The following is a 20,196-nucleotide window of genomic DNA, read 5'->3' as shown; positions in this document are numbered from 1 at the left end:
CTCAGAGAATCGTGATATACTTTATGTGTATATACATTTAAATGTATTTACAAGTGCTGTTACTTTTTTGCTCGGTTTTCTTTTGTACAAATATTTTAGGTGGATTAATAAATTCACCTGCCAGCTTATCAGGGCTTAGTGAATACTTGTAAATATAAATGATGCATAAAGAGTATTTTTCTTCTCATATGTAAACATGTCTCAATACTACTATTTATAAGTGTAAACAGATGGATCAAATAGAGGACTGGTTGCATATTAAGCTGGTTATGGGATACAATAAAGCAAAATCAATAAATAAAAATCCTAAAAATTTAAATGTTTCTTCTATAAATTCACATTTGACTTACTGTAAGCGTAATAAAATGCATCAGACCTCTACAGTACAGACTGCTAGTTAGTAATATGATATATCTTCAACATTTAAGCCTTGATAAGCTGACACTGAAACAGTTAAACAATGCTAATTTAAACTTTTTCTGTAAACTGTTGACAAACCCGTGCAGACTGCTAGGAGTAAATCCTGATGACAATACTCAAACTCGTCCCAGTAATAACATGACAATGGAAAAAGGAAAAAAAAAAAGCCTTTAATGATGTAAAAGAAAAGTCTTTCTCGTGGTGAGATGTTATTTGGACTTACATTCACAAACAGATCTCTATTTTCTCTTAATTGCATTGCATATGCTAATGCCTTAGCATTCAACGTAATTACCAAAATCAAATTAGTGTCTCACCACACTCTGATGACCGTAATGGATTAAAAAGTCCATTTCGGCTGTATGAATCACAAATCATCTGGATGAACTATTATTAAAGCTGTAATCGATTTGCGGGAAGGAAAAAAAATAAATATGGAAGTTTTATGCGCCGAAAATCTCAAAAGTAATTATTTAAATGGATTTTAAACCATTAATGCGTCAAATTTCACAGCTTCTATCAGAATTTGTGGATTCACTTTGTCATGTGGATCCATCAGAGAACCGACATAAAAAAATCCCAACATGGATTCTGAATCAATATCTGCAGAAATATCCTTAAACATTCCTAAATCTTACTTTTAATAATGTGACGTCATACGCCTTTAATATTTCAACACTAGTTAATAATTGATATTTGATTTGTACTTTGTGATATTAAATGTGCTCATTCAGATTAGCTCATGAATGATTGATGGAAAATTTAAATGATTTTCTGTTCTTTGATCAATTCGGCCTATTTCAGGGGTGTCCAGCTCCGGTCCCCGAGGGCCACAATCCTGCAGAGTCTTCAGTATATCCTTGCTCCAACACACCTGACTCAAATTAATAAATCGTTGTGCAGAACTTTGTAGGCTGCTGGATGCATTTAATATGAGTCAGGTACGTTGGAGCAGGGATATATGGAAAGCTGACTGTGGACACCCCCGACCTAATTTTTCTCCATATAAGCTAATTTTAAACTTTCTCTCTGACTGTAACAACTCCATCTCTGGTCATCGGACACGTCGCAGATTTATGGCACTAAGCGCACGATTAATCACATAAAGCAGGAAAGTCAGACAACTAAGTATCGCATCTAAACCCGATAATCTACATTTACCCATGTAGCGTCGTGACATGAAATGCTGTAAAATGTAGCCAGGATACGTCATTCCTGCATCTCATCTCAAACCAACATTTTTTATTTCTGATCTGCAGCTCCGCCACAACTCGCGCTTTCATTCTGAGCCCAACCAGCTTCTATAAATCGTTCTGTTACATTTTATTCCGATCCCCACCCAGAACAACTGCAGGATATTTTCCAGATGCTACTCAATGCTTTGCAACCAAGTTAAAGTAACGTTGCAAATAAAGAGGATTTTATATCATAGTGGAAGCTCAAAGTGACTGAAAACGAAGTTTGACTTGGTTGAGGACAGAAAGTCTAAAAGCAAAACTACTGGATAGATAATCAGTCTGCTGGCCGACTTTTCATCTCCTGCTGCGCAATTCCAACGCTGTGGGTCGTTTGAGTACACGAACACAGGACGATATAAGCTTTTTATTGTGCTGTGAACTACTGCAGGTTCTAGAGGTTAAAATGTTCCATCGTCGTTGTCGTTTGCTACTTTCTCGTTGTATGAGGTTACAGTTTTGACATTGCGATGTTATTACCAGGACTCGGAGTGAAGTCATGCCAAACTGTTAGCGCACTGGAAACTACAGTACGTTAGCAAACTGCATTCCCTTCCCTCCTTCCTCCGTCACACAGTCAAACATTCAGATGCATATTTATATATCTATTTTTATATATATTTGTCTGTATATAGCACATAGGCACACACATTCAGATAAAAAAAAGAAAACAAATCTATTTCATTCCAGTCTAGCTAACTAATAGTGGTCACTAACTGAACACCCACACGTTTGCTCTGCTGCTCCTGTTTGCAAATGATAAAAATAATATTCAAAGTTGTTGTTTTTTTCTTCTTCTTATAAAAACTCCAAATGGTGTGGAGCATACATACTAGCATAGAAAAGGAAGAACAATGTTTTGTTTTTACCCCCCCAACCCTCCCTCCCCAATAGAGATTTTCTTTGACTGAGATATTTTTTTTTTCTTTTGATATACAACATTACTTTATCATTTTTAACATCTTGACTAAACATAACTAGCCGTATATGAGATTTTTTTTTATTTTTTTTATAAATATGTTACATTTCAGAAAGTATTGAAAAACCAAAAACAAATAAAGTGCAACAAACATTTTTTTTTTGTTTTGTTTTTCTTTTCTTTTTTTCTTTTCTTTTTAGGACCACAAACACTTCTGTGAGTACATGTAAATTAAATATTATTGGCAATAGCTTTGAGTTTCCATAGCTGCTCTGAAATGTTGACAGCTAACAGTAAGCTACACAGAGATTCTCTTTAAAATCCACCTCACGTAGCACAAATAGAAGCCAATGCGGTGACTTTATGTCGGCTAAGAGGCGAGCACTTCTGCTCTCTACACACACCTACATTGCATCTCCTAACGCCTGGGTGCTTTTATATAATATCTTCCTGTACTTCAGTGTGTATACAGTGTAAAATGTGTTATACAGTATATGTCTATATATATATATAATACAGCAGTTTTAGTAAAGAACAACAGTACAGTCTTATTTTATCATCCTCTCTTGGGTCGCCACTTAAACAAACAAACAAACAAAAATCATAAATCAGCTCTTCTTGGAGCTGAAAGAGGACAAACCTGCTGGTTGTGTTTGGAAACAAAACTGTCCTGCCTGCTGAGAAGTAGCACTGTATCCTAGTTTCTGAAGTTCAGTTAGTTTATCCTGAGGTAAAACATCTTGTGCAACGCTTAAAGAAAACATACCAGTGACTTATAGGAGAGCCTTCTGCTGGCTTTATTCATCTCACTATGACGTGCGTGTGTGTGTGGCGTTAAAAACACCACTGTGTATTAGTGAGAATAAGCGACCACGTCTTCTGCAAATTCACTTCATGTGCGACTATTTTGCACTCAACAAGGCCTTTTTGGGGAAACCGCACAATACCAAAATCCCTGCGTACTGTCATGCTAATGTGATTAACCGGTTTACTCATTTAGTCAGTCAAGTGTGAAACGAAATAGTTGAGTATGCTTATCATGACTTCCCAGAGTCAAAGGTGATGTCTCCAAAATGCTCGATTTGTTCAAGCGCAAATCCAAAAAGCAGAGTAAATAATAACAGGCAGCAAAAAGCAGCAAAGTCTTTACTTCTCAAAGCTGGAAGCTGCCTGTCGATTGACTAATGTAATTGCACTAATCCATTACAACAGTCTTGTAATAAATCTCATTTATGGGCCGCAGTCTCAGCTGAATTTTAGTTTTTAATAGTTTTCCTCGTTGTTTAATAGGGCTGGTTCTGCTCCTCCACACACGCCATGAATTTAATGTGTAGAACGATGATAATCTTCTCTTTGCTTTACATAAGGGACTTCACTGCTCTGTTTTACCCCTGAAACTATCCAAAACACTTGTATAATGTCTAACGTGGTTGTGGGCATTTACCAGTAGGATGAAATAAAAGACCAGCAACCCTTAGAGCAGCTTACAGCACGCGCTTCATTTGGTTTGTGATCACTTCCAATTGGTCCTATAAAATTTTAAAAATACCACTGAGCATGAGATGAGACATGAACCCAGGCCGCCAGCGGGAAAAGCAAATGCTCATCCAGGATATTTACCTTCGGCTGTATGTATACAACACCACCAACCCTCCCCCCTCCAAACCAAAGCAGCGCTGCAGAACAGTTGCATACACGGTGATTTGCAGGAGACTGGGTCGCCACGTGAGCATTGTGAGTTCAAGACAGAATTCTGACCTTCATGACCCTTTTACTCTGCATGCTGTCATACCACATTGTACAGCTTGTAAGGCTCCACTGCAAGTGCACAACAGTAGGACACTCTTAACGTTTAGAAAGAAAAGAAAAAGCAGTCAGAGCAGTGCTGTCTTTGAGCTAAGAATTACCGGGCATGTTAGTCAGCGTTAAGACCCGTACGTCTTTATTTCTACACATTAACACGGAAGATAAAGGTTAGAAAAGTACTTAAATGGGGCGTTGATTAGCATCAACCTGATTCCTGCTTGTTTAGCGTTTATGTACCGTAGAAATGTCCCAGTATATTCTTAGTCAGATGACAGCAGCTGCGTACACACACCTCTGAGCATGCATCATGCGTGCTGCAGTAGGCTCACATTGTTTATGGTGACACAGCACCCATATACAGCAATCGAGATAATGCACATGTGCATAAAACTTTCCAAAAGAAAACTAGAAGCACAAAATGAATACAAAACAAGAGCAGACCAATGATGACATCAAAGAGGTTGTTGTAGTAATATCTGCTTGAGAGGGTGTCAGGGGAGGGGCTCAGCATGTGGACCTGGAAGCTTTTTGTTTGATTTAGCTCTCCACCAAGGACCGGGTGTTCGCTTGTTTTGTATTTCTCTATTTTTTTTTTTTTTTTTTAAAGATAGTTCTTGTGTGTGTGTGTGTGTGTGTGTGTGTGTGTGTGTTTGTTTGGAGTAATGTCTCTGTCTTTTCTCGCTTTTTTTCTTTCTTTTAGTAGGGAGTGAAGCGACTGTACCCTCCTCTGTATAGGCTAGCCTGCAACATCAAAGATGAAAAAGTACCAATCAGTATTCAGGTGACAGCTTTAGTTGGTTTCTCTTTCTCTACAAATTTCCTTCCGTAAGAGTCGACGACTCGTCACATCGGAGTAACTTTTCGTATCCAAATGGCCACGAGGCAAATTGATACTTTGATATGTTTAAGCCAATAATTGGTTTTGCTGCGTAAATTGCCTGACTGCATGCACTGAGTGTGTGTTAGGAACAGGGTCACCAGGAGTTGAAGTGGATTGGTGGATTTGGAGCTTAGCTGGTGCAATTTATAATCCGTAGAAGAAGAAGAAGAAGAAGAAGCAGCATTTTATTGGATGAAAGTCATAGAAACACTGGTCCTCTTTATAATTACACGAAAAAAATGTTTTTTGGGTTTTTTTTTGTTTTTTTTTCTGGAGTAAAGTCATTCCTTGCAGGGCCATAACAATATCAGACATTCAACAAAAAGCAGAATAGGTTCAGAGGTTTAATCACAGCTCCTTTTCATGTCTAGCAGAGGTGCCTGCACCTTTCTGAAGGGGCAAACCACCACAGGAAATTAGCCCTTAGATTTAGCACCATGCTCAAGTATCTAGGGCAGACACACATAAAGCATGCAAGTAGGCCTATGCATGCACACCTGCGCATGCATGCACACACACACACACACACACACACACACACACACACACACACACACACACACACACACACACACACACACACACTCCCTCCTCTCATCTCTATGTGGCTCTGTTGCAATTAGGATTTCAGACAAACTCCAAAGGCTACTGAATGTCTTCAAAGGCTAATTTTTGCCTAATTTCAGGGAGTCCTCTTGCTTGTACAAAACTTTTATCCATATGAGATGCTTCTGTAAGCTGGAAATGAGTAAAGAGAACTTCCAACCTCAGAGGAACTAATTATTGTATAGCTTTTAAATGCAAAAATGACTGCACTGCTGGAGAAAAGCATTAATCAAATATGATTAAAGAATTAGGAACCAAACTGGTCTTTTTCTGTAGCTCAGGAGTTTATTAGATGTTGGTCTTTGCACAGCACGTCTCCCAGTAGCCTCACTATTTGTTCAACACCATACACACACACCTTCTCGAGTCTGTGTTAGCTCCCCGAGCTCCCAACACACACAGCATTAGCTATGATATTTTTAGGGGGGCCAGATCCCATCCTCTAGTTTCACTGCGAGGACGACTCATGTGTTGGAGAAATGGAAGGAAATTTGGAGGGAAAAGAAGAAATAATAATAAAAAAAAAACATTCAAGCACATTTTTTTTAATTAAGTAAATGAAGAGGGAGAAAGAAATGTCTTAATTAATGAAAGCTTTTAGCTAGCAGCTGCACCGGGGAACTGGATGCTGTTTTTCTTTTTTTTATTGCTGTTGAAAAATCGCATGCATGCCGGAATGGTAAATTTAAGTCATTTCTCAAGCAGAGAGCACGCCTCCGATCAAGCTTGTGGGCAGAGGAGGAGGGTGAGACGACTCCCCTCCTCCATCTTGCTCTCTTGTTTATGTCCCACGGCACACTGCTGCATGCGTTTGATGGTCCTTAATCTCTAGGTTTGGTCTGTGAGCCCGGTCCCATCCCCTCACCGCCAGAAAAACAAAACCAAAGAGAGAAAAAAAATAGATAAAAAAAAGCTCTTTTATTTAGTATCACTTTTCATCTTTGATGTTACAGTAGCTGCAAAAGCTAGCTAAAAACAGACATTAACAATTCAACTTCATCTCTTCAAGTTTGGCTGAATGGGGGGGGAAGAAAAAAAAAGATGATTCAACTCACAGTAGAGTTGAATGATGTAAAAATGAAGAGAAAGCTTGAAAAAGCAAAGTGTTAAACAACAACAACAAAAACTGCAGTGATCATTCTCATAGAAGAAACTTGTGTCAAATCAATAATGCATGAGGTGAGCTTGTGTGGCATAACAATATGTTTATTGCACTAAATGTCGGAGCCAACTTCCACATGCTGGGGGGTTCACAGTACTACTCAGCTCCACTTGGGTGTGCCAGATTGCATGACAAAAAAAATTGAATCAATTAATGGGGACTTGGTGAATAAAAACCAGCGACCGCTGTGGTTTCTGGTCTTCATTCTGGAGTGTGTGCCAGCTAGTGTCATGATGTTGGAGACAGGGGTGCAGACAGGACCGGGCGGCGCTCTCACGGACTTACCATGGTCCCCACACTGTATGTGGCTGCAGGGCCAATCGTGTGGTGATAGGGATCTGCTGTTGCATAGACTCTGCCATAGCTGCACAACAGGAGGCACAAAGAACACGGTCATTGATCTATCATTGACGAGAGGAGCAGAACATTTATGCATGCTTGTTTAATGCTCAACCCCGCAAGTCAACTCTTTCAAGTCTCTAACACAATCAATTATTTTCCTCTTTGGCCTCCTGGGCTTCCTGCATTATACAAGGTGCCTCACAAAGGGGGAGTTCAAAGGTTGGAGAATTATACTTGTCTTTTCGTTGTCATCTTGATTAGGTGGATGGAATAGGTAATGAGCAGGGGGAGACAGCAGGAGAGAGATGCAAAGAGGGAACACAGTTGGTGCTGGAGGGCTTGGTCTCTCACCCTGTGCTTGTTTACCCAGGCTGCACACTGGGCTCACGCCCCTGTCTTTTCATTGTTGCTGGTTTGGAACTAATCCTTCCAATTTCCTTCTAAGACAGGACAAGATGTGTCTGCCTTATTTATTTATTTATTCAACTTCACATATTCCTCTATTTACTCCCCCCCCTCTTTTTTTTCCTTCAGTGGATGCTTGCAAATGAGGGTCTGCACAGTGCAGATAAGGCACACCCAGCCAAGGACTGAGGGCACCAAATCAACCAGGAATAAAAAAAAAAAATCTCCCAAAGGAAACAACAAGACATGCAGCAGTCATGCCTTTCGCACGAGCTACGTCAAGTTATATAAGATCTAAATATGGCTCGGCCCGTTTGAGTCCAGCAGCACCCAAGGTCAGCGAGCAGGAAGGGAAATCGGAAAGGCTCCCCGGGGAGTGGGCCAGTGCCACGAGATGGTCAGAGGAAGTCTCCGTGGTTCTCTTATCTTCAGCGAGCAATGAACCACCACAGGCCCTTTAACTCCAATATGTCTACAAAATGACTCTCACTAGAGTGGCACCGCCGATGACCGGTAGGTCAAACCACCCCGTCCAATGTCACAGAGCCTCAGCGGTGCTGCCTGGAAGCTAACAGAGCTCAAAGCAGGGGCTCTCTGATCCATCACACATGCTGCTATGAACTGTTTAGTTACTTAAAGGGCTTTGGTAATGCAGCCAGTGAGCACTGTAGGCTTTTCAGATAATAAATGTTTCATTTCTTTACAGGGGTTTCACACGCCTCCTGCAATCCCGGCGACCTTTTTTTTTTTTATGATTGGCTGACAGATAAGTCTGATAAGGTATTGCTGAGACAATACAGACAAACCCCTATTGATCCAATGGGCATGACCGCTTATTCAAAAGGAAACAAACAGACAACGCAAAACAAACAACTTGGGGGAGAATTATATTAAATCTTAGAGAAAAGTATGGGCAAGAGAAACAGGAATTAAATCACTCTGGAGAAGGGGGGGGGAAAAAAAACGCTGTCCAATTTCTGCTCTCGCTGAGCACGGCTGCTCATAATTCGAGCCGCCGAGAGGCCTGATAAATCTTACATTATCGATATGATCTTCAGGCTCTCGGGCAGGGTGTACGTTATCACAAGTGACATGCTCAATCCTTTCCAGATTAGATTCCCAAACCAGCCCACATCCCAGCTGACAACAGCTTTCAGGGGCCGAAATGAATCAGCGACGCCTCCTCAAACAGAGCACACCTGAACCAGAGTGACATCACTCAGAAATGATGGAGCTCCTTCTGGTCCATCTCCCCTCTGCAGACCCGAGGCCATTCATAAATACCGCAGTGATATACCCACTCTCCTATCACAAGCACAGAGTCGCGACATATATCACCGCTTTTCTCATAGAGTCCAACAAGGTTAGTCTTTTCTGTGAGCACGTTTTTTTGGCTCGGAGCTAAAAAGAATATGGTGGCATGCCTAATGGAGAAGACAAAATGAGAGTAAGAAAACCTCAGGAAACCCTAAATAACCTTCACAGAATAAATTGTAAAACGCTGATGAAGCAGCCACCATTCATCACTTCTGCGTTTGGCCTGTAGATGTGTTCTTTATTGTTGGGAAAACACTAATTATGTAAAGCAAAAGTCCGGCCTGTGCTAGTCCTTCAGTCTCCTACGACTATTTCTGCTTCAGTCAGTAAAAGTTCTCATTAGCGGCGATAGCTTGTCGAACACGGTATAGATGTTCCTATCATTTTACCCTAAATTTAACGTGTCAGTTTTACATTTTGCCGACGTTCGATTGAGTAATCCATCTCGCCTTTGCAGTTGCATGGAAGGAAATAAGAAAAATAGACCTGCATGAAATCCCCATGATGGTCTTTGTCTTTACCGACAAGATCTAGGAGCATTTTCTTTGTTCAATAAGAAATCTCATTAAGTCTCTTGGCTGAATGAGAGGGATTCTTACCTGTCACTGTAAGCAGCGGTAGTGGTGGGCTGGGCAAATCTGTATGCTGCATAGCCACCCTGTTAAAATACCAGAGTATTAATCAATGATTAAGCTGAACCTGCACACAGAAAGGTTAGAACTCAGATACACGAGAAAACAACAACAATATAGACACAGAGCTTTAAATTGCCTTAATAGTTAAATGTCACTGCACAGTGTTTTGGTCATCAGCCCACACGGCCGAGCTGCAGGCTCCCTCTGAGACACCAGAGGGTGCTGTTTGATATATGGTGGGTTCGGCAGGAAGTGGCAATAGGGGAATGAATGATGTTCTGAGAAGCAGCACATTTGGACAGCGACTCATTGTCACACATTCGAGTAGCAGCAACAGCATAACAGAGGCCACGTGAGCCAACTCCCCAAATTCAGACCGTTTTTAAATCGAGGAGTCTCTGCTGCTACATTATTAAACACCTCCCCTTTTTCCTTTAAGCGACCCCCCCGGCTCCCAAATGAAGTAAGAAGGCAAAAGACGGTTCAACTGTTGGGGAGTCAGGACCGCTGTATTCATTTGCCTGAGTGGGGAAAGAATTAAAGACCTCACTGTGGAGTGCCGCTATTACTCTCTTTGAAAAATGAAGCTGTTCTCCTACTGTTTTTCTATTAGAGCCGCTGGAGTGTGTGCCCATCTGTGTCCATACGGCGGATAGGTGGCTTTTAATAATGCATGTTTTCATTCATTTTTAAAGTCGAGGGGGAAGTCGTCTGACGGAGAGCGCTGCCGAGAGGCAACGGTCGCGGCTGCACGTGAAATCAAGGGCGGAGCCCGATTGGATTCCACCCCCCTCCAGTTCACATCAAGGTTTTCCAGAGGGACAGGAAGTCACAGTGCCTGAGGCAGATGACTTCCTGTGGGACGGGCATGCCTTGGGACCGTGCTGATTACACCAACAGCTCGAACAAACACGGGCCAATAAATCACTCCGCCACATTGTCAAATCCTGCACACAGCAGTGCAGCACATTTGTTATTTTGTCATGGAGAGTATGTGTTAGTGCAATCATGTATGTGTGCACTGGTGTGTTTCTGCATGGAGATACATACATATGTATTAGGACACGCAATCTTGGTAGTGTATATTTACATGTGCACGTTTACACTTTTTCAGTTTTGACAGCATCTGGGTGTCTCCTGAGTGATTGTTCAGGACACTGAGGGCTGTGGGACAGCTTCCTTCTGGTCACTTGAGACCTTCACGCACACTCAGCCAGTCTGAAGCAGTGCAGTGGCCATTGCCAAAACTAATGGCAGTGAAGCCCTGGAGGCTGGGTTGACGGGGTGAGCGATGGATCAACCTGGCCAGGCCTCAGTCATGGGACGCTGGTGAACAGGACTTAGCTGGATGTGTCTGAACGAGTGTGAGAGACAAACAACATCACTCAGAGCACAGTCCGGGTCTCTACGATGATGGTGGGTGTCTCTGCCATAAAAGCCGGTGAAATACCGTCCTATCATGTGGGCTGGTGTGTAAGCCATATATCACCGGGTTTAGCATTTCATTCCCAGACACCGGTCTGCATCAGGGTGAAAGTGAGAAGCAACTGTCACTGCCGGGCTGCTGTGCCCACTGTCATCTCGCTATCTCAGCAGACGGCGGCAGAGAGCGGGGAAATCAAAGGGACAAATTACATCTGCCCACAAACGCTTGGACTGATGTCAAAGTGGGGCGGCGTGGTAATTTAAGCATTATCTCCACAGCGTCCATGCTCTTCTATGTCAAGGGCGACGTGCAGCAGGGCCAGCCCCTGATGTGACCCTGCCTACAACGGACAGCTCCAGAGGGAGAGCAAATCCCTTTATCTGCTGCTCCTCTTATCTCCCTCGTGGCGATGGCTGGGAGGAACCGGCTCCACTCAGGCCTGGGCAGACCCCCATGAGGCAGGCAGGGATATCCCAGCCAAGCCCTCTGAGTTAACACAACACAGAGGAGAGGAGGGAGGAGGGACGCAGCTCAAAGACCCAGACAAATCTAAAGGAGCAAATGACCTGACTTGACATGGGACACTGAGTCAGGGTCCGCCTTTTTGCCAAAGTCTGAGATCATAGGAAGAGAGGGAGAGTGAGGAGGGAGGAGCTGAGGGGGTTTTAAATTTTGTTGTTGGATTTCTTGGCACAGTAGACAGAGGCCTAATCGACGCCGGCTTGGCAGAGACGCTGGGTGAAAGCTGGGGGCTGAGGAGATCACGTTTTTGTCTCCAGGGCTGGGCTTCTCATCTGCTTTACTTGTGTTTCATGTAAGCTGGCAGGAAGAAAAGCCAACTGTACTTACATAGATCTCTGCACCATAGAAGCCATCTTGGTACACCACCCTGTGAAATAGTAGAACAGGAAAGGAGAGTTAGTTCAAATGGTCACAGCCTCAGACATTCTTACTATTTTGACTATTTGTGTGTCTGTTGGGTCAGCTTCTGGCGGTGTTGGTGCACTATACAACAAATAATGAATGACGTTAAACTGAAAGGTGGAACCATTTCAGATCCCTGTCCAATTTTCTGCTCCGGTAAAGTTGTTTGTCTTTCCAGTTGCTGCAGTTGTCGTCAGGAGGGCTGGTGGTGGTGGTGAGAGGAGGGGAGGACAATAGAAAGCATTGAAGGCAGCTTCGTCACATGACTTTGCTATATAAATCAACCAGCTGCCATCAGTAGCACAAGGCCCCAGAGTGGGAGGGAGGGGGGACATGGGATTTCTAGTCCTGGTTTCAGCAGCGAGTCCCTCTGCAGTAAGACGGATCCTGATCTAATCACAGATAGACAGCTATGCTGGGCCCTTGGCGAGGCTCCGTCAGACCTCTCCCACGGCCACACAGACTACTTCAGATAAGAGGCAGGGCTGCACAAAGCCAGGAGATCAGCATAGACCCTGGTCACAGTCCAGTGAGATCTGCCCAGTAATACACTGTCTCAGCTCTCTATAGTTCTCATCTTGGCTTCGTCAACAACATGCAAACATACAAGGTCTGAAAATACACAAATGAACCACAATAGCTGATTAATTCTTCCAGTAACATCAGATCCATTAAACTGATGCTTTTTGACCATCACCAACATGTAAAGTGAACTGCTGCATGCTTAGAGAGAGGCTAGATAGTCAGTACTCACGCTCCATAAGCAGGGATTGGCGGTGGTGGCGGGGCTGTGCGGAACGTGTTGTACACAGCCCGGCCCCGGCCCCGCAAATGGGCACCCCTATAGGCCACCGTAGCGCCTGTGGCAGGGTAGGGGAACCCTGTTACTGTGGAAGAAGCACACAAAGGAAGAGAAAATGACTTTCACAGAACATCCTCGACTTGGCATTGCTTACCTTATGACAGAATACATTAGAGAGAGACGTGTGGCACTGCTTTCCCTATGACAGAATGCATTATGTGGAAGACAAGGAAACAATAGATTTAATCTTTTCTAGGTGCGCCTCATCGAGCACTCTCCCCTTTCCCAGCTCGCTGCTTTGTGCCGTACTCAGCAAGGATCCACATTTGCTGTACGCATCCTTCCCCGAAGCCTGGCGAGGGGCAGCCTTGAAGCCCAGGCAGGTAATGGATGCAATACCACTAGTTTCGCACCATGGCTTTTGCATAGTTTAGACGCAATGGGCTAGCAACGAAGAAGAGAGCAGGAGGGTGGACAGGGTAGAGGGTGGAGACTAAATGTAGATTGCTGTTGTTGAACAACCTGGCTAGCTGTTTAAGGGAACTGCAGCAGAAAGGCCAACAGAGGGCCAAACCTTAGCCTGACCCCCATCACATCCACCAGGGAGCATCTCTGGCAACATGATACTGAAATTGGGCTGAAAGATGTTGGCAAACAATGGTCCCCATCAGTTGTAGAAAAGTTGTTCCCAGTTTGAGTTTTTACTCAAAGAAAAACATTAATGCAACTACCAGAAAGCTTTATTCAATTCAGCTTTATTAGTATAGCACCAGTTCATAACAAAGTCATCGAAAGCCAGTTTATGGACACAGTCCAATTCGATACAATTCATTGTAGTTCAATTCTAATCCAATTAAAACAACAATAGTCCACTTTATGTTAACTCATTCATAAAAATAATTGCCTTGCAAAGAAAAACAATGGTTTGCATTGGCTCTTTTCCACAATTCAATTAGTTTATGCTTTCTTTCTTGCCACAAATGATGCATTCTGGCTGAGTTCTGTCCTGTACTTCAATAAAACTGAAGGTAAGGTAACTATGAACGATAGCTTCACTTTACTTTTTTTTAAATAATGACAAATCATCTGCATTATGGCCATTCTTGTGGCATTAAAGCTGCAGGATAGACATAGTCTACTCCATTACTGGAGCTCTACCAGTTCCCTTATTTTTGGTCCCTAGTACATCTCAGTACATGTAAGGAAATTGATTGGATACGCAAGGTGTGTCCTAAGTAGTTCTTTTTTTTTTTTTTTTTTTTTTTTTTTAAAATCTAGCCTAAAGGTATGTGTTTTGAAATGCTTTTCTATAGTACATTTTGATCCCCCCCTCATTCACATTATGAACTGGTATTCCGTGTAATGAATAAAAACCAGGCTCTACAGTCATAGCCTTGCAGGACCCCCTTTGCTAATCGACAACCCCAGGTTAGGCACCACCAGATTAGAGGAAAGCTCACGTGAACGTCAGGTCTGCATTTAACCTTCAATCAGTCCACTGGCTGTCTGATTACAGGCTGCTGAGGTGCATACAAACACACACTGATCTCAAGACATGATTAAGTTGGCCTCGACTCTTCCTGCAATTGTAATTCCCTCACAGGCCCCCTTTCCTCTGGTCCTCCCCCTCTCTTTTCATCTGCCAACGCAGAGTCCATCAAAAAACAGTCAGACCCATTATTCTTCATCCCCAGCAAATGCCCCTCTGTCACCCTCCCTTCACCTTAGTCTTCTTTACTCATTTCCATCATATGCTTTGGGCAAATTCACCACAGACCAGTTGCGTTTCTCCAATCACAAATGGCTCTGTGACGGCGAGTTGCCTGATCTTGTTGGGCATGTTGAGACGGTGCCTCGGTTGGGGTGAGTGCCGCAGGTTAATAACATGTATCCAACGCAAGCCTCGAGATGCAGAAGGTCCGTTGCAGTCTCCAAGAAACTAGACCGCTGTGAAGATTCATGTTGGCTGTGTTGCTAAAGCTCCTGGCTGGTGTTGCTGCGCCGGGAGCAGCGTTAACCCCGCTGTTGGTTGCGACCACTGAGCACCATCATGAACAATGCACACTGTAGCCCTGCTGCTTCAATAAAGCTGACAGGGAGACAGATTAGTGGTGCTTTTAAAAACAGAGAGAGCCAGGTTTAATGTCTTCTGCCATTAATATCACGCTCCATTAGTGGGTCCAAACACATTCAAACTTTGCGTCTCATTTGGCCAGGTGACGCCCACATACCCCACTGCACCCACCCACTAACATGCAGGGCACTTTGTTTACTGCCAATATACCAACACAGCTCCTGGACTTGTAGTTTGCCCCCCCAACCCCCAACCCCCACTTCTCAGAGATTTATAATGCTGACCTTGACATTTAAATTAGTCTTTTTTTTGGAGCAGTGGATATCTGAGAGTGCATTTGCTAAAGGGCAAAAACAATCCTCCTTGATAGTTTTTGAGGACCCCCCCCATCCCCTTTCCCCTTTACAAATCTCTGCTGTTTTTTGCCCCTTTAAAGAAAAAGCTTCTTCCTTTCTTTTTGGGAAATTTGTATGCAATATGCATGCAGTGATGTATGTGAATGTAAACTCATAATGAGTTGGCGATAGGCTACACTGCTTCAATAATAACCCATAAATCAAAGGCACTGTCACACCTTGGTAAGCGCATGAAAAGCAACAACAGCAACGGCGTACGAGAGCACAAACCTGGTCTAGCCACCAAAGTCAAACACCTTTTCCGGGAGGGGGGCTGGAGAAAATATGAGTTATGTGCTGGAGGGCGGCAGGGTCACACTGCACCTCATATGTCATATGTGTCAAGTTGTGAGAAGCTCAATACCTGCAGAGCCAGTTGGACCTGGGGTAATCCAGCTCTGTGCCAATGATGGGGTCATAACCAGCTCCCATAAAGAAAGATCTGATTTTCCACAAGGTTGATCTCTCTAATACTTCCTGCTCAAATACATCGGGCAATGAGCACTTAATCCACGCACTGGGGACCAAAAACAGCTTAATCTAATCAAGAGTCTCGAGCTTAATTATCCCCCTAAAGTACACTCCAACAATGAGAGGATCTGTCTACATATATTAAGATGGCAATTAGCCTTTCTTTTCTGTCATTTACACAGCTGGTAGCTTTTCTCCAGTCCTCAAGAAAACTCCACCTTGGAAAAGAGGAAATATGGAGTGGTGAGTGAAAAGCTACTCGTCTGCTGTCTCCTCAGAATTGGCTGCAGAGGAGAGTTTCAGAGTGCTAGCCCGAGGGGGGGCGGCCATATGACGCCATTTCTAAGTGACAGCTGTCCGCGGTGCCGAACACCTCCAACAAGAGGAATGAGGAAAAGTTTTCCAATTATATCGGGAAGAGCTAAACACTCCAATCTGCCCTGAAGGGATTTTTTAGTTACATCAATGACTGAAACTGTTTTCATTTATGAAAATAAAACACAAATCTAAAACTCGACGTGGTACAGATGGGACAAAGGTGAGCAAAGATACAGGCTGTGTCAGTTCCAGTCCCTCCATTTATCAGGAGCCATCCTCTGCAACGCCACCAGTGTTGCGTGGCAGCAGGAGATGTGGGCCTGGGGCTGGTGCCACCAGGTACTCTCCACTCCCCTCCTCCATCAGGAGGAGGAGCCAATCTGCCCTGGAAGAGGTTAAGAGCGGGGAGCCGGCATGAGGCTCTCATCCGTCATTCTCCTGAATGGGTTTTGAGGACAATAAACCTGTAGCGCCAGGACGAATGGAGACGAAGTGTGCTGTCACCGAGCCAGGATTTATGGCTCCCAATTTCACTGATCTCCTGCACAGAAATGAGGACTGATAAACAGTGATTAATCGCCTTTATATCCCATTTTACTCCCACCAAAAGTATATTAACTACAACTGCGATGATTTTGGAATATGTCTCAAATTCCACAACATGATTGTTTTTTTTTTTTTCGTTTTTTTTTTTAAAGAAGGGAGGAAGATGCCAGTCAAAACCCTGATCATGATTTTTTTTCCCAGCCCTTTTCTGCTCATTAAGGAGGTTTTGTTTCAAAAATGTATCTCTTATTTATGTTTCCCATCTTCCCAGCTGGCAAGCATATGTTGTCGTTTAGGCTTGGCAAACTCCAGCGCCATGTCAAGACGACTTGAAAAATTAGCAGCCAATAAATCACCCAAACCCTCCTGCTTCCCATGCCTGGAGTGGTGGACCACACTCCCTCTGATTTATGAGATGATTTGGGAAGTGTGTGTGTGCGAGTGTAAAATGGAGAAAGCGTGCATGGAAGAAGGGACATGTATTAGTGTCTGTGTTCTACATAGGTTATCTATTTCTGTATGCTGGTGTGCTTTGGTCGGATAGAAGAAAAAAAAAACAGAGCAGGTGAAAGTGTTGCGTGTGCACATGTGGGTCAGAAAAATGATTGTTTCTGTAAGATTTTTGATTCGGAAGAATTTGTACCTGAACGCGACATGTTGGAGCCACATGCGTAAATAATTATTGGGAAAAGATGTCAAAACTAAAGGAGTGTTGTGGGGGAGGAGGAGGTGGTGAGTGGGAGGCAGGGGAGGAGGCTGGAAAGGGGCGAGGGGTTGGGGATGAAATAAAAATGATAGATGACTGCTTTCTGTCATGGACAGTTATTTAGAGGTTCGCCGTAAAGCTGTCCGGGGAATGAACAGATTTTAGTCTAATGAGCAGAAAGGAAAGCCGTTAAAGTGGCGCGATGTGCTCAGCACTTCTTCCAAATGAAATAGTACCATTTCCCCCTCATTAAAATGCAAAGGGTTCATATAACATACAGCAATAAAGCTGGCATGTCGAGGCAGAGAGAGATAGGGAAAACCCCACTGAGCTCATCTCATTCCTCCATTACTGAGACCAGAAGGAATAGCGGCCTTCGACAGGGTGGGTGCCAACAATATCGCTCACTCAATCTCCCTTATTCGGTTAGCTCTGTAAAAGTCAATCTGGCGCACTTGGCAAATCCATCCACAGCAGCAGCCTCCTCAATCTGATAACAGTCACAGGGGCGCTTGCTCTTGAAATCATTTTTTTTTTCCAGCTTTACAGTTGCACACCAAGCAAACAATGGCTCAGGCTCCCTCAGCCACTCTCAGAAGCTTGGATCATCCACTGCTTATCTGAGCCGCTCTCAGATTCACTTTGATTTGAGGGGAATTTCATGTTCAGTCGGTTCAGGATGAACCCGATTGTAGAAATTCTGAGGTCAGATTGGGATTGGCTGCGGCTGATAGCGGCCTCAGGTGCGGTGCGCGTAGTGGAAGGTAGGGAAGAAGAAAAAGTGCTTTGGTTGCTCTTACCGGCATACAGTTCAGGACCATAGACAGCTCCTACTACTGGGTTCAGCTTCCAGCCTGCGAGCAAAGGAGAAAACTCACATCACCGTGGCAACAGAGCAGAAACTATTGGCTTCATGTGTTTGTTTAGACTTTACAAAGTCAGCGAGGCTCTTACCATTTGTGTAGGGATTGGCCACTTTTTTGTTTGTCATCACTCGTGCCGTTGCGTTGTTCACCTGTTCAGAGCAGCAAAAACACACGTGTGATTACATATGTTTCAGACAGCGCGCAGACATCCAGGCTGGGCCACAAGCAAGCAGCAAACCAACACGGTCCTGTAAATGCTGTCCAAACACCGGGTTTGGCTCGGTTTCATCATTTTATTTATATCTTCTCCCAGATTGTGACTGGAGAGAAGAGGAGCGCATGCACCAATTACTCACAGGTATGAATATAAAAAAAAAAAAAAGAAACATCCTCCAATTTCAGTAATTGGTTGGATAAACAAATGGATTCCAAAAGAAAAACACAGACAGTGCTTTGATTTTCTTCTATTGACCTGATGAAAATGACTGAGTGGGGAGGGTGGGGGGGTTTGGCTCGTCGTAAACAAAAACAGAATTAGAGCAGGCAACATTAAGCGATGGTGAAAGGGGAATGCAGACCTTCTCAGATTTGATACAAACCCGGAGGATGATGGCATGCACTCATTCTGCTTTGTCAGGTAATGATGGACAACTGCTGCGTCCAGGCTGACATGTATGGATCCCGTTTCTACTGAGAGGGAGTTATACGCACCATTATGCATGCATGCATCCAGGAACACACACTCAAGAGATGCAGACCCGCGCACACACACACACACACACACAGCAGCCACATGCGTATGCATGGGTTTATAGGTAAAATCGAGAAGGCAGCAGGCAGGAAGGAGAAAATGTGGGAAAAGGGAAATATGAAAGCACCTCTATTTTGCGTCCCTCTACGATTGTACCGTTTAGTTTCTCCCGTGCACGATCGGCATCTGTGCTTGTTTCAAAAGTTACAAACCCAAAGCCCTGAGAGCGCCACGTTAGCCACAAGTAGAGAAAAAAAGAAAGGGGAAGGGAGGAGAAAAAGGGAGAAAGAGGCGAGAAGAAAGGAGTAGGTGAGCAGCAGTGACGGCAGAGTCGAGTTGTAAGCAGCCAGATTAATTAGAGGCAGTTAGTGAGGCGTCAGGAAACAGCAAACAGAGAGATTCAAGGAGGAGAGGAGAGAACGGTGACACGACCTCACACAGCAACACCAACAAACCTGCCCGCTTTACCCAATTAAACGGCACAGCTGCGGTGGCACGGGTGAATGTCAGGAAGCAGCGAATGCAAAACACTGTTGGCTGCCATAATAGTGGTGTAATTATCTACACAAGTTGGACAGCGTGGCCCCCTCTTGCCTTTGAAGACGTGGGCACTGGGAGCAGGAATCCTCCTCAGAGATGCTAACCTGATCTCTGACTGGTTTAATTTACTGAACTCATAAGTAAGATGTTTAAACTGAAGCAAAAAAGTAAACGGTATTGGATAGAGAAGAGCACAGATATTGACTTTAGACCCTCAGCAACATACAGGCAACCTCTCATTTCCATCCCATCCCCCCCTCCACTCTCTCCCCTGGGGTGGTTTGTCACTTCCTTGAGTTATGTGAACTGGGATACTGGACCTGAGCTCTGTAGTGGAGGCATTAAGATATTCTGGCCAAACAAGTCCCATTCCTTTAGTTTCTATATATACTTATGGAGGTATGTGCGGGGGAACAGGGAGCATGGCCGGCACTGCCTGATAATTGCTTGAGGATGTAATACATGTGAGAGATGGCGAGCAGTGTGATCTTGCATGCATACACAGGGTCCCTGGGCTGCTATTTCTAGCATAAATAACACGGGACCTGTCCTTGGGGAAAGAGAGATAAAGAAATAAATTTAGAGGAAAAAAAAAGAATTGAGGGCAAAATTAATCCTTTGGACATTCACCCGGCCGTGGTTACCCCCCT

The 20,196-nt window shown here is 43.8% G+C and overlaps 1 protein-coding gene across 2 annotated transcripts in view; it reads right to left on the bottom strand.

The window, feature by feature from the left end:
* Nucleotides 1-5,076: 5,076 nt before the first annotated feature.
* The window catches only part of LOC306765133 (RNA binding protein fox-1 homolog 3-like), a gene marked incomplete at both ends in the record, with an annotated part of 222,634 nt that continues 207,514 nt past the window's right edge, over nt 5,077-20,196 (bottom strand). For both annotated transcript variants that reach the window (XM_079252497.1, XM_079252496.1), the window contains 8 exons: nt 5,077-5,121; nt 7,314-7,392; nt 9,692-9,750; nt 12,003-12,042; nt 12,832-12,964; nt 18,190-18,243; nt 18,344-18,404; nt 19,134-19,226. In XM_079252497.1, the coding sequence (XP_079108623.1) occupies nt 5,077-5,121; nt 7,314-7,392; nt 9,692-9,750; nt 12,003-12,042; nt 12,832-12,964; nt 18,190-18,243; nt 18,344-18,404; nt 19,134-19,226 (564 nt within the window). The remainder of the gene's footprint in view (nt 5,122-7,313; nt 7,393-9,691; nt 9,751-12,002; nt 12,043-12,831; nt 12,965-18,189; nt 18,244-18,343; nt 18,405-19,133; nt 19,227-20,196) is intronic.

This window comes from Telmatherina bonti, assembly GCF_933228915.1.
Source record: "Telmatherina bonti genome assembly, chromosome: 14".
Lineage (NCBI taxonomy): Eukaryota > Metazoa > Chordata > Actinopteri > Atheriniformes > Telmatherinidae > Telmatherina > Telmatherina bonti.
The sequence above is the reverse complement of the archived record's forward strand: the minus strand, read 5'-3'. Positions and strand labels throughout refer to the sequence as shown.